This window comes from Triturus cristatus, chromosome 3_1, assembly GCF_964204655.1.
Source record: "Triturus cristatus chromosome 3_1, aTriCri1.1, whole genome shotgun sequence".
In the NCBI taxonomy this organism is placed as follows: domain Eukaryota; kingdom Metazoa; phylum Chordata; class Amphibia; order Caudata; family Salamandridae; genus Triturus; species Triturus cristatus.
Genome location: NC_140583.1, coordinates 399,967,661 through 399,981,104, shown reverse-complemented (window position 1 = coordinate 399,981,104; position 13,444 = coordinate 399,967,661). Strand labels below are relative to the sequence as shown.

The following is a 13,444-nucleotide window of genomic DNA, read 5'->3' as shown; positions in this document are numbered from 1 at the left end:
TAAGCCATGTATTCACTATGATACACTTAATCAGTCAGTTACACAATCAATTTTTCAAAAAGAAATCATCCATTTAGACAGTAATATACCCATTTATTCTTCCATCGACCTTGAGATATACATATATAAAACATATTTAATTTTCAGAAAAACACACATTCACTGGATGATGTCATGAGTGATGTCATTTGAGATGTCATCAGTGATGTCATGAGTGATGTCACTGACCATGTCATGAGTGATGTAATATGTGACGTCATCAGCAGTGCATTGCGGGCGCGCGAGTTATAGTTAGCTGAACTAACTATAACGGGGGAATTTCATTGGTTTTTTACGAGTAAAATGTCCAGCTAACTATAACATGTGTGAAACCTATGGTTTTTTCACTGAATTTCTAAGGTTTTTTAAATGCTAATTCCTAACTATAACGTGTGTGAAACCTATGGTTTTTTCACTGAATTTCTAAGGTTTTTTAAATGCTAATTCCTAACTATAACGTGTGTGAAACCCATGTTTTTTTCAGTGAATATATATATACATACATATACACACATATACACACACATATACACACACACACACATATATACACACTGTGGTGTGATAACTTGCTGTGTGCATAGTCTGATCAACTTGATATGTTAAATGGGATTCCACCTATGCCGATTCTTACACACAGACAGCCTGATTCACAAAAGTAAACTTACACCTTTGTTTTTAAGTTTACATATTTTTGCAGTTCACAAAGCAATTTTACGAGTAGTATTTTTACGACTGTCGATCTTTTTATGTGCTGAGTCTCTGCCACAAGTTCAGAGACACTGCAGTCATAAAGATACTACTCGTAAAATTCCTTAGTAAATTGCAAATATCATAAACTTCCAAAAAAGTGCAAGTTCACCTTTGTGAATCAGTCCCGTAGACTGGTGGCCTTGATAAGTGACTCATTACCCAGAGGCCAGTGGAAGTCTGAGGTATCCGTTTTAATACTGTTCCTTTCCATCACCAAATTTGTTCCAGCATCCAGAGATGACTGAAAATGAGAAAAGCCTGGGGGAGATATAGTCTGTATCTGGAGCCAGCTTTAAATTGCTCCACAAAATAAGCACGGCTCCCAACAATTTTTTATGTTGTTGCACTCGTGGCTGCAATATGGCGCACCACAAGGATATAAAGCCATTTTTTTCATTTGCATGAGCCACGCCCCCTTCAAATGAAGGACGGCCTCACAGCAGCGCATTTTTCCATAAGTGATCGTGAAAGCTTCTGAGGTCTCTTCTGTAATCACAAAGGTGCAAAAAGCTAACATGAACACCTATTGCACCACAGCGGTACTTTGGGTAATATAGTGTCAGATCTCCAGACATGCTCTCACACTCTTGTACACTGTTTAGCCAGTAGGTGATTCTCCTGTAAGAGGGCTATGTGGACCCCTCGGTTATTCAGATAGAAGAAAACTTTATAGCGTTTAGACATATTAGACATCCCCATTATGTTCCACGTAACAATCTTATAGTTTTGTAGGCCAGCCAATTATGCAGCTCAAGAATGGTCCAGCGGGATCCCCAAGGTTTCGGCCTCTACCTACTTGGGGGAGGGATTACAGTTGCAGCTTCTGGCACATCATTTCCTGGACTGCAATGTCTACAATTTCCTTAACTATTAACACCCCTGCCCGCTTTGGTGATCTCCAGACTTGAATATGGCAATGTACTTTACTTAGGCGCAGACAAGGCTTCTGTTCGCTGTCTTCAACTCATTCAAAACGTGGCTGCTCGCCTGATTTTTCGGTTGCCTCGTCACGTCTGTCTCTTCTCTGCTCCATCAACTCCACTGGCTCAGGGTTACCAAACATATTGAGTTCAAGGCCCTATGTTATAGGTTTCAAGTTCAGCATGGCTTTCCACCCTCTTACATTGAAAGCCTTGTCCAGCTTTACCTACCCCTCCACCAATTGAGATCAGCCAGCCTCTCTCTTTTTTCAGTGCCTAGAGTATGGCGGACCCGTATGGGAGGTCGCTCGTTCTCCTACCTTGGACCTAAATTGTGGAATTCTCTTCCTCTGGAACTGAGGATCTGTCAGTGCCTTTTAACCTTTCGAAAAAAGCAAAAGACCCTCCTTTATAGTCAGGTCTAACTTCCTTTACCAATCCTGCCGCAACCTCACTCATTCCGCTTAGAGCCGGGAAACCCTGTTGGGTAGCTACGCACTTTATAAATCTTTAAAAAAAAAAAAAAAAAAAAGAGACAAAGCCCACTCCCCAGGACACTCGAGCAAACCCCCCTCATCCAAACATATGCAAACAAAGCAAAAACGTTCTTCCCTTGGGGTAGAGCTAGCCTCCCTCGCATCGGTAGTGTCCCAATTTGCAGTACCACCGTCCCCTCATCCATACAGTGGTTGCTTTAACATTTAGTTTTCGCCCCCCCCCACCCGGGGCAAAACACTCCCAGTCTCACCTCAAGGTGCATTTGTAATTATCTTCCAACCCCTCCTCATAGTCCCCCAGTATACTTGCGGCTCTGGAATGAGGTCAGATGATCTCGTCTGCTGTCCCTGGGGTAATGGTCGGCAACACTTGGCTGGGCCCTCCCCCCAAAGTGTTGGAGCTGTGATCGGAGTCCGAATCCCCCGGGTCCTTCCCAGAGGGCGAGGATGTTTCATCTGTGTCGGGTGCACTCAGTGATGACACTGCTGCCATCACTTTTTCTCGCTCCAGTTGTTTTTCGGCCCAGGATGGGACCACAAGTTGGCTATTTCGCCTTCCCCGTCGAAGATTGCCTCCTCTTCCCCGCTGAATCAGGGGGACACGTCCAAAGGGACACTAATCGATCCTTTTCCATGCATCCTGGGGTGTATTAAAGAATTGAGTGCCGGTTGGGGTCAACACTCTGAACTGAGCCGGGAAAAACATTGCATATTGTATTTCCATTTGGTGTAGTTTCTTCTTTACAGTTCCGATGCAACCAGGATGTCATCCACATAGGCCAGAATTTTCGTCTCACGGCTTTGAAATTTGACTGGGACTATGGCTGGATTAGCTTCTAATTTGCGAATGAAAGGATCTACATATATAGCAAATAGCAAAGGAGAGCAAGGACAACCCTGTCTTGTTCCTCTCTCAATGCGGACTAATCCTTATTGACCGCCTACGATTTGCAACCTGGCCTCTGGATTCCTATACAGAGCTAGTATTGCTTTCATGAAGCGCATCCCAAACCCATCCTTCTCATAAACTCCAATAGATACGCCCATGTGACCCTGTCACATGCCTTCTCTGTATCCAAAAGAGCCACAACCATAGGTTCCCTAACAACCTCGGCTACATCAAAAAGCGTAATCACATGACAGATATGATCCGTGGTACTCCTGCCTGGTATAAAAACATGCTGGTTCACTGATACCACCTTGGCTATAATTTGGTTCATCCGAGTGGTGAGCATCTTAGAGTAAAGCTTCATATCACTATGAATCAATGTATTACGATGATTTGATCCTGGATCAACCAGTATTTTAACTTTTTTTAAGAAAACCACAATATTGGCGCTCATCCAAGATTCAGGAGCTATCCCCTCTCTCCACCGCCCCATTTACACCTGAGCAAAGAGTTCCATCATATCTAAAATTAAGACTGAATAAAACACTTTATAAAACTCCAATGGGATTTGGTAAGTCCCACAAGCTTTCCCTGAGAGTAGATCTTTAAGAGATGCTCTCAGTTCCTCTACCATGAATGTTGCCCCCAGCATAACCTATTCCACTTGAGATAGTGCTTCCAGAGACATAGAGGCCACCACTTGCTCTATATATCCTCTCGAGGTTTAGCTTAATACAGACTTGCATAATAGTCTCGGAATACTCCCCATATGTCCTCAGGATCCAAGACCATTTTGCCATCCATGTCTTTTACATCCTTAATGTGGCCACAAGCCACCTTCTGTCCAGTGTGTATTGCTAATAGATGACCTACCCTTTCATTAAATTCATAACACTCCTGTCTTTTAGCAAGGTACTTATCGGCAGTTTTTTTGACAGTAACTTGATTTATTTCAGCTTTGGCCCTAGCTATCTGCTACTGAGCAACCTCAACATTAGCGCCTCCTTCATCGCAGTGATAAGCAAGGTCTCTGCTTTGGTAAGATTTTGATATCATACTGCTAACTGTGATTTCTCTAGTTTCTGCCGATGCAGGCTATACCTCAGGGTTTCCTCTCTTATTCCTGCCTTAAAGGAGTCACAGACCATTCCCTGTGGGGTGCTTTCCCTGTTTAAATCTACAAATTCGGGGATCCATGTATTCATATGGGCGATATAGCCAGGATCCACCAAGAAACCTCTCTCAATAGTCCAACTGCTGACATTCATATTAATCTTGTCCATAACTAGTTTCATTACTAGCGGGTTATGATCTGACATTACTCTATGTTATAAATTCAATCTGGGCATCTCTTAATAATTCTGATGAAAGAAAAAAAATAGTCCAGCCGGTTAAAAAAAATGACGAGGAGCCGAATATCAAGTATAACCTGGATCAGGCGTCCCTAACCATTAGTGTCTTAGTACTTCCATAATACTAAACATCAATAAAGTGACTAAATGTCACCTCCTCTACCACCTACCAGGAAACACGCTCTCCTTCAGTGAACACCTGTTGGATATAATAACACAATGCTCTCTCTCCAATGCCAATCATATAATCCTAGGTGATTTCACCCTCCATTAGCATGATGAGGAGGACACTCTAATCCAATCTCTAAACACATTCTTACACAGCAAATACCTCACCCAACACTGCAAGGGGCAAATTCATAACAAAGGCGCAACCTTGGATGCCACCATACCCCAAAATGAAGTGGCAAGCATCGAGAACATCCTTCCAGTTGACTGGTCAAATCAACACATCATCCTATTCCATCTATACCAAGTGGAGGCACCCTCAAACCGATCTTACAAAACTCTCAAATGGTTGAGAAATATCAACCAGATCACCGTAACCATTCTGGAAGAATGCTTATGTCCTTACTCCCCCTTCACACAGACAACCTTACTATGAACGAGCTTACAAACCACTACAATTCAACAATAGAAGCCGCCCTAGATCAAATAGCCCCATTGAAACTAAAAAACATAGACACTCCCTCCAATTCATGGTTTAACAAAGGCCCCAACGTGGAAAGAAGACCACTAAGAACAGCAGAAAGACACTGGAGAGCCAGACCCTCTCTAACCCATCTCTACCAGCTAACAAAGGAGTGCAGAGAATACAAAAAACACATAAAGAGAAAGCCACCTTCTTCCGCAATACACTAGACAAAGCAAAAAAACACCCCAAAGAGTTCTTCGAAATCAGTAATCAACAAGCCTCTAAACCAATCAAAGAAGCCCCACCTATAGTGAAAAAACACTGTGATGACTTTGCCAAATTCTTTAAAGGATAAAATCTTGAAGATCAAACTCTCCCTTAACTGTCACGCGTAGACGTCCCATGACAACCCTCCCCCCCAAAACAGAGGTTCACAGCTTCCCAACCCAATCCTTGGCCCCGTCAGCAGATGTTTATCTTCCAATGACTACCAGACCCAACCAGAGCCCAAAGTCCCATACAACACCCACAAGCTGGAAGGCTTTCAAACTACTCAGGGAAGAGGACATACAAGGTAATTGCTAAAGCCAAATGCTCCTACCACGACACAGACCACATTGCAGCCTCCCTTAGCCGCTCTCTTGACCAAGATAATAAACAGCTCCCTGAGCAATGGGGTTATTCCCGACTGCCTCAAACTGGGCCAAACCATTCAACAGCAACAACAACAAAAACAGCTGCAAACCCAGAGAGCATTAACAATTTCAGGCCTTTCTCAAATCTTCCCTTCCTGGCAAAAATTCGTGAAAAATGTGTTCTCGCCAACTCAATCAACACATTGACAACAAAAACCTACTTGACTCTCATCAATGAGGTTTTAGGAAGGGATGCAGCACAGAAACTGCTATTCTGAATATAGCAGGCGATATACATAATTCTCTGGCTGCAGATAAAATGCTGCCTGCTTATCTTCCTAGACCTATCATCGGCCTTTGACACAGTCAACCATAAGCTTCTTCTAAATTCCCTGCACCAACGGATCGGAACGGACAGCACAGTTATGCAGTGGCTCGCTTCATTCCTGCACATCCGCTTGCAACAAATAAAAATAACACAACTCAACTTCTGATTCTTCCACCGTCAACCCAGGCGTCCCCAAGGATCAGTTCTCTCACCTACACTCAATATATGCATGGAACCCTTCACCATAATACTTAAACAAGGTAACACCATATCCCACCTTTATGCAGAAGGCACACAACTTTACCAGTAAGTATCCTCTCTGCCTCACATACGACAGCTAAACTCCACTCTCATAAAAAGTCCAAAACTGGTTGACTATCAACCACATCAAACTCAACCTAGAAAAGGCGGAAATTCTCCTTCTATCCAACCACAAACAGTCCCCCCCCCCCCCCCCCCCCCCCCCCCCCCCCCCCCAAGATCCAAGAAAGGCTAATCAACCTAGACGCTCTAAACTGCAATCTGACTTTGGCGGACTCTGCCAAATCCCTAGGGATCACTCTGTTTAAACATGAGCTCTCACATAAAGACAACAGCAAAGGGCGCCTTCTACAAATTCAAACTCCTTAACATCATTAAGCTCTTCCTCGCAAAAAAAACGCCACACAAGCTCTGGTTCTGTCCAGACTGGACTAACGGAACGCCACCGTTATAAGCACTCTCACTTAGCCCCACTGAGAGCCACCCTAAATGCAGCAACAAGGATGGTAACCAGAGCAAAGAGATACAAATACATCTCCTCCTCACTGAAAAGCCTAAAGTGGCTATCAATCGAAGCTGATTGTTGTTTCAAAACTGCCTGTCTCACTCACAAAGTTCTTCGCACCGGTAATCCAACCAACTTTGCATCCAAACTCACAAAGGCTGGTCAAAAGGGAAACCTAAGAAGCTCCAACACATTTCTTCTCATCCAACCCAAAAACATAAACAATAAGCCCTCTCGCGCTGTTTCTCAGGCAACGTCCCCAGAATTTGGAACTCTCTTACGGTATATATCAGTTTAAACCCTCCTTCGTGAGCTTCAAGAGACAACTAATAGAATTGTTGTAAAGCGCTCTGATACCCTAGGTCTAGCTAGCGCTATAGAAAATACTTAAAATAAATAAAAAAAGTTACAAAGCAGATATACTGGCTTGAGCAGTGCTTATTTCAACAACAAAAAAAACACGATCTAGTAGCTTAGCAAATCTTTGTTTCAGAAATGTGGTTTAAGTGCCATTCAAAGGTAGATGCTAGTTTTCAAAAAGTGTGTCCAGTGCCCTTACAATTCAGAAAACGCCCAATCTGTTCTAGTCCGGTACATCGCTATATGTAAAGTTAAAGCGTTTTGAGGAGTATAATATTATCACCATTAATAGCATATCTTCATACACATACTGCCTCATCCCTGCCTATAACAATATTATTTAAACGCGTATGTCGATGGGTCGGGCTACTATACCTTCGATCCCTATATCTGTCACAGAACGGACTGGGCGCCAACGGGCAGAGCAGCACAAACACAGTTGAACAAACAAACAATAGCCAGTAGTAGTGTTCTTAAAAAACCTGATGTTAAATCCCATGCTTGCAAAGTTAAAATGTTAAACTACAAAACCCTGAATGCAATACTCTGCTGCCCAAAAGATCAGCACTGGCGTTTGGTGCCACTCAATGCATTTACCCACTTGGCAGCTAATATAAGTTTGTGCGATGGGATAATGACGGGTATGTATTTCTCCATTTGGGGTGGGGAGTGATACAAATGTAGTGGCACGCAGGACCCTATATAATAGCAGAAAGCGTCCTCCCTTTCGGCGTGTGATGTCACAGTCTGAGCCACCCCACCACATTATGTTGTGCACGCCCACCCCCTGCTTGTCGCCAGATGCTCGAAGTGAAGATGAGGCTACAAATTGTTTGTTAACAAATGTTTCGGGAAGAACTACATAAATCTCCACCCCAAAACCTGCTCTCCGCAGTCAGACCAGCAGCAGGATGAAATGAACTATCATAATAGATCACAGGGGAGAGGATGTGGTCCGTAGGCTAAACTGCCAACTTTGGTGCTGGAAACCAGAGTTCGAGCCTCGAGGTCGCGTTCACATCCTGTGATTCTGGGCAAATCACTTACTCTCCCTGTGCCTGAATGTGTAATGTAAATACGGTGCTCATGTAAAGCGCTCCAATACCTTCGTGTCGTGTTCGCGCTATATAAATATGCAACAACATAATGGGCTGAGCCCTCCCCTCCAATGGTGCGTGGGAGGGAGACACTGCTCCAGACTGTGCCACATTAACCCTTGCCCGTGAAGAAGAGCTGCCCCTCCTACCATGACTGGGGGGGTTTTAGGACGCTACACACGAATCGTTCCTCTCCTCACCTGCCTCGAGCTGAGCGCAGTGATGCTGCGGATCAAGGCGCCCAGCTTAGAGGTTCCCGCAAGTTTACCGGACCCGCCATCCTGCGCCAGCAGCCCCGGTAGAGAACTCAGTGTCTTGCCCACGATGTCGCTCATGGTCAGGCAGAAGCTGTCAGTGTAGCCGGAAGTAAACAAGCGGCATAAGAGGCAGGGTCAGTCTACTACCGGCATGCGCCATCTTTTGCCATAGCAACTTCCGGTTACTATTTATACACTAAACTTTATCAGTACGCCTGAGCTAGCAAATTAACAAAACGAACAGAACGGATCAGAAATGTGCCGAGGAAGCCGAGCTGTGACAGAAAATAAACGATAGTAACGAAACAGCAATACAATGAAGGTAAGCAGTATGTTATGCTTTTTACGTTTTTTTTTACTTTAAAACATTTATGCTTTGATTTAGACATTCCAAAAGTAGCAGGAGCAGCTTTCCCTAGGTGTCAACGTGGTTGAGTAGGGAATGTTTATTTTAACATCCATAGATGGTTCCAGCATACCAGAAGAATCCGTACTGCTCGCTCGGGGAATTCTTCAAGAAGCAGAATTGTTTTAAATGGGAGGACGTTCCCATTGAATTAGCCATGGGACAACATTAATAAGATGGAGAGGAGAGTTGATCGAATATCGCATTGGTGAAAGTGGATGATCAATCAATTTGGATAGACAGATGTTACCACTTTATACGGGTACTCCGGGTTAGATGCTGCTGCCGAGAGTTAAGGAGAGGTTGACGATACATACGTGGACATTAAACGCGCTGATGAAGTCGTAGGGTTGCACACCCAAATACGACGGAACACGTGTTGGCTAAAAGAGAGTGGCCAGAAGGCCGAAAATAAAACCTCCAAAGAAAAACTGATGCTTATGATTATATATTGTACTATTATTTGACATTTTTAGCACGTGCTTAAGGCTGTATTACAGTAAGGGTGTACTGTCCCTGTTTGCGCCACAGCACACTTTTACGGTACAAAAGGGGGTGGTGATGGACGGAGCATCAGACCCAATCAAACACTCACACCCAGTCATCAGATCTGGGTTTGATCCATCACCGTTCTTTAGCCCACTCTGCCACCCCAGTTCAGACATGGCCATATGCAAATCAGTCTGACCCTGTGCCTCATGGGAACAGTCCAGCCCGAACTGCCAAGCCTTGCCTTCCCTGGACCGGAAACAAGCTTCCTAGGACCGGTTTCTGGCATTTCAGCCGTCTTCAGCCAGGCTTGCTTGAATCCAGTGGCAAAGTGAGCAAGGGACTCACGTCTGAGCATACCCTGCCAACTTATGGCGAACAAAGCGGTACAAAAGGGGGTGGTGATGGACGGAGCATCAGACCCAATCAAACACTCACACCCAGTCATCAGATCTGGGTTTGATCCATCACCGTTCTTTAGCCCACTCTGCCACCCCAGTTCAGACATGGCCATATGCAAATCAGTCTGACCCTGTGCCTCATGGGAACAGTCCAGCGCACTTTTAAGCGCAAACAGGGACAGTAAGTAAGACAAGCATTTGCAATGCAAAAGGTCTCGGATTTGTAAGAGTTAGAGCTATTTGCGTTGAAAATGACAATGTCTTTTCCCATGTGTTTTGGTTTTGAGTGGATGTATGTGGTGTGGAGTGGGATTATGTGGGTTGGATTGGAATTGTTAGTTGTGGAATTGTGTGTGGTGGAATTGTGTGGTATGGAGTGGATCTGTGTAGTAGAATTATGTAGCATGGTGTGCAGTGGAATTATGTGGATAGTAGTTATGGGATATTGGATGTATTGGAATCATGTGGAGTGGGATTGTGTATCATGGAGTGTAATTAATTATGTGGAATGGTATTTTGTGGAGTGGTATGTAGTGAAGTTTAATTATGTGGTATGCTGTTCAATTTTGTGGCATGATGTGAAATTCTGTGGTGTGGATTGGTTGTATGTGTGTTGTGCAATTGTGTTGAATTATGTGGTTTCTTGTTGAATTATGTGGTGTGGAATGGAAATGTTTGGAGATGAATTGTGTGGTGCATAAGTGTGTGGCAAGATGTGGAGTGTATTTGTGTGGATTGTGTTACCAAGTTTAAAAATGATGAAACAATTACAAAGAAAGGAGGCCTTTCATTGCTCACAGATTCACAAAATTAGCTAGATGTCAAAGTTGGAAAACATGCTAAACACTGGTGAAAAGAACCACTTCACTTTCACTATAAAGTTAATTTAGTAACTGCATCTGGAGATTTGCAGACGGATGGCTGAAATGAAACAAGCAAGAAAAGAGTTAAAGAAATAAGTTCTGGAAAGGCTTCAGTGCCATGAAGAGATGTTGAATAAATTCTCCCTTTATTATAAAAGGCATGATCTGCATTTTGTGTGTGCTCCATGAAATACCACAGCTTAAAGGTTTTAATTTTTTTTTTAAATATATCATTTAGCAGCAGGTGGAGGGCATCTCCAAAGAATAGTTTAAGATTTGGGAAAGGAGGCATAATTTGGGCAAATTAATGACTTCTGTTATAATGTGTATTCAACATTGCTCTCTGGCATTACATTCTTCTCCCACGTAAGCAAGTCCTTAACCTGACCTACCAAAGGTAATTGATTGCAAGTCAGAATTTGTGTGCTTTAATATATACGTTTCGCTATACTTTTGTATGGCTTTTTGGCAGAGTGTCATGGTGGATGGGTTGCTTTCGAGCTGGCAGCAAGTTTGTAATGCAGTTGACAAACCTATTGTGCATTTTTTCAATGAAAGAAATTGTGCACATAAAGGGTGCCACTGCACCGTGGGCATACTCCACAGAGCAGATGAATGCACTGCCAAGATAGCTTGGTGGGTACGTATGCCTTTGCCAGCGGTTAACTGTAGTACAGCAGCGTGTTCATTTTTGCATCGTGCTTTCACTTTCACTTAAAGTGAAATTGATGGAGCGGGTAAAATGTTTTCTTTTATATACCCAATCCATTTATATATGTTTGTATTAAAATGACTAATGATTAATCATAATAATCAATAGAGTGTTGTTTAAGAAACTAATCAACCTTATTAACCGAGAGAATATACGTGGGATTGCTTTGCATGGCTAAAGATAATATGTAAACTAAGTCTGTATGCATATTAATAGGATAAACGTTGCTTATGTTATGTTATCGTGAATTCCGCTTAAATAAACAAGTAATAATGGCTTTGGACGTGGCATATGGCTAGATAAATGCACACACATATGGGTATTAGCAAGGGAAATACCACTGTTTAACCATTTCAATGTATTAATGACGTTTTGTGTTTCTTTGCTTAAGTTGACCATATGGGCCTGCTATAAAATGGCCGCCGACTGAATCAGACCTTACGAAGTAAAAGCAATGATGGGAATGGAGAAACGCGCCTGCGCAAACCTCAGCAGCTGCGACCTGCCGGTGAACTGTCATCGCTGTGCCCATCAAGGCTGCACCAGGCGAAAAGCCAACCCTTCAATACAAATTGTTGCTACCTAAACCATGAATTGCCAACGTTCCCATACATTCGTTTTGGAACTTTTAGCCTGTGGGAACGACATCGAATGTTTCCTAATGAATTAGGATGTACTTTTATAGACCAATGAGAAGCTCTGGAAAAGAAGATTGTAACCTTTAAATGTAAATTTTTAGTATAAATAATAGTAGACTAGAGAGGGTCGTTCTGAACGCACACCACCATATCCAGTATCCTGATGTTATGCTGACGGAGAGGACGGTGACTCTGCATGATAGAACAGAACTTTGACGATTTGACTGAGGACCAGATTCTGACTTAGAAAACGACAAATAGCCAGAATAGGTAAATATGACAAAAGATGAAATTTACTATTTAGGTTTAACCTGTACTTAATTTAGATAAAGAAAGATTAAATTGAATGTATGTGTTGTGTTGTTCTTTCATTGAAATGTATTATTGATTGAGTCAGAGAATTAAGGAGTCATTAAGCTAATTCCAACTAAATGATTCATCAACCAAGGTTGTGCTCTCCTTGATGGGAGGAGGAGGAGGAGGAGAAAGGGGATTCTCTTGTTAGGTGATGTTAGCGAGTTCCCATCAAGGGGAAAGCAGTGTAGTTCGGAACCCAAATGTCTTATCCCCTTTTCTGAATAAAAATATACGGATAGATTGATTAGAATGAATGTTGGTGTTATGGGCCCCACCAGCGTGTGATGTGTATGTGTGTGTGTGACTGAGAAATCACTCTGTCCGTGGTAGAAAGGGGAAATTGAGGAACACGAACTGCAGCAGTTTTTCTGGTAGCTAGAGATGGTTTTTATTGTTTTGGTTTAATGATTTTTGGCATGTATATAGCTTATCGATTATTGATTGGTATTGATATTTGTACTAACACTATATGTTGAAGTCGTATTGAGTTTTATGTTGTCTGCACGGCTTCTGGGATGTAGGAAGTCGGGAATTGGTAACAGTTCCGTAGCAGAGCAGAGGTAAGCGCTGCTCTCGGTAAAGACGGGATTGTGGTTGCTCGTAGGTACACGGGAAAAACGTGTGACAATTGAAGTTGCACGGCGCATTGTCTGGGTTCGATTCGGTAGCATCGCCGAGTGTTACCATTAGAGACATTTTTCTGTGTGAGAGAAGTGTGAATGATAGCGAAGGGTACCTGTGAAATTTTTGTCTTTAAGTACCAGGAAACCAATTGGCATACCGATAACGCTTATCACTGAAAAGGTAGCAGGTATTCCCTGAGCTTGTTAGAAGGACAAAGTAGAAGTAAGCGCTGCGTTGTTAACGTATGTCATAATTCTGTAGTAGGACAGACTGTTCGCTGTTCTCGGAAAGGCAGGATTCTGTGTGAATGAACTACATTTTCTTGTGTGAAAGTGCGTGAATGAAATAGCATTCGGGTTAATTGTGAAACTCTGGTTTTATTTCTCAGGAGCATTGCGTTTCCAACTATGTGTCTTAAATCCGGAGA

At 42.9% G+C, this 13,444-nt stretch overlaps 1 protein-coding gene across 2 annotated transcripts in view; it reads right to left on the bottom strand.

Annotated features, from left to right (window-relative positions):
* AP4E1 (adaptor related protein complex 4 subunit epsilon 1) overlaps nt 1-8,707 on the bottom strand; it is a 417,135-nt gene extending 408,428 nt beyond the window's left edge. For both annotated transcript variants that reach the window (XM_085644188.1, XM_085644189.1), the window contains exon 1: nt 8,471-8,707. In XM_085644188.1, the coding sequence (XP_085500314.1) occupies nt 8,471-8,605 (135 nt within the window). In that variant the 5' untranslated portion in view covers nt 8,606-8,707. The remainder of the gene's footprint in view (nt 1-8,470) is intronic.
* Between the last annotated feature and the right edge of the window lie 4,737 nt (nt 8,708-13,444).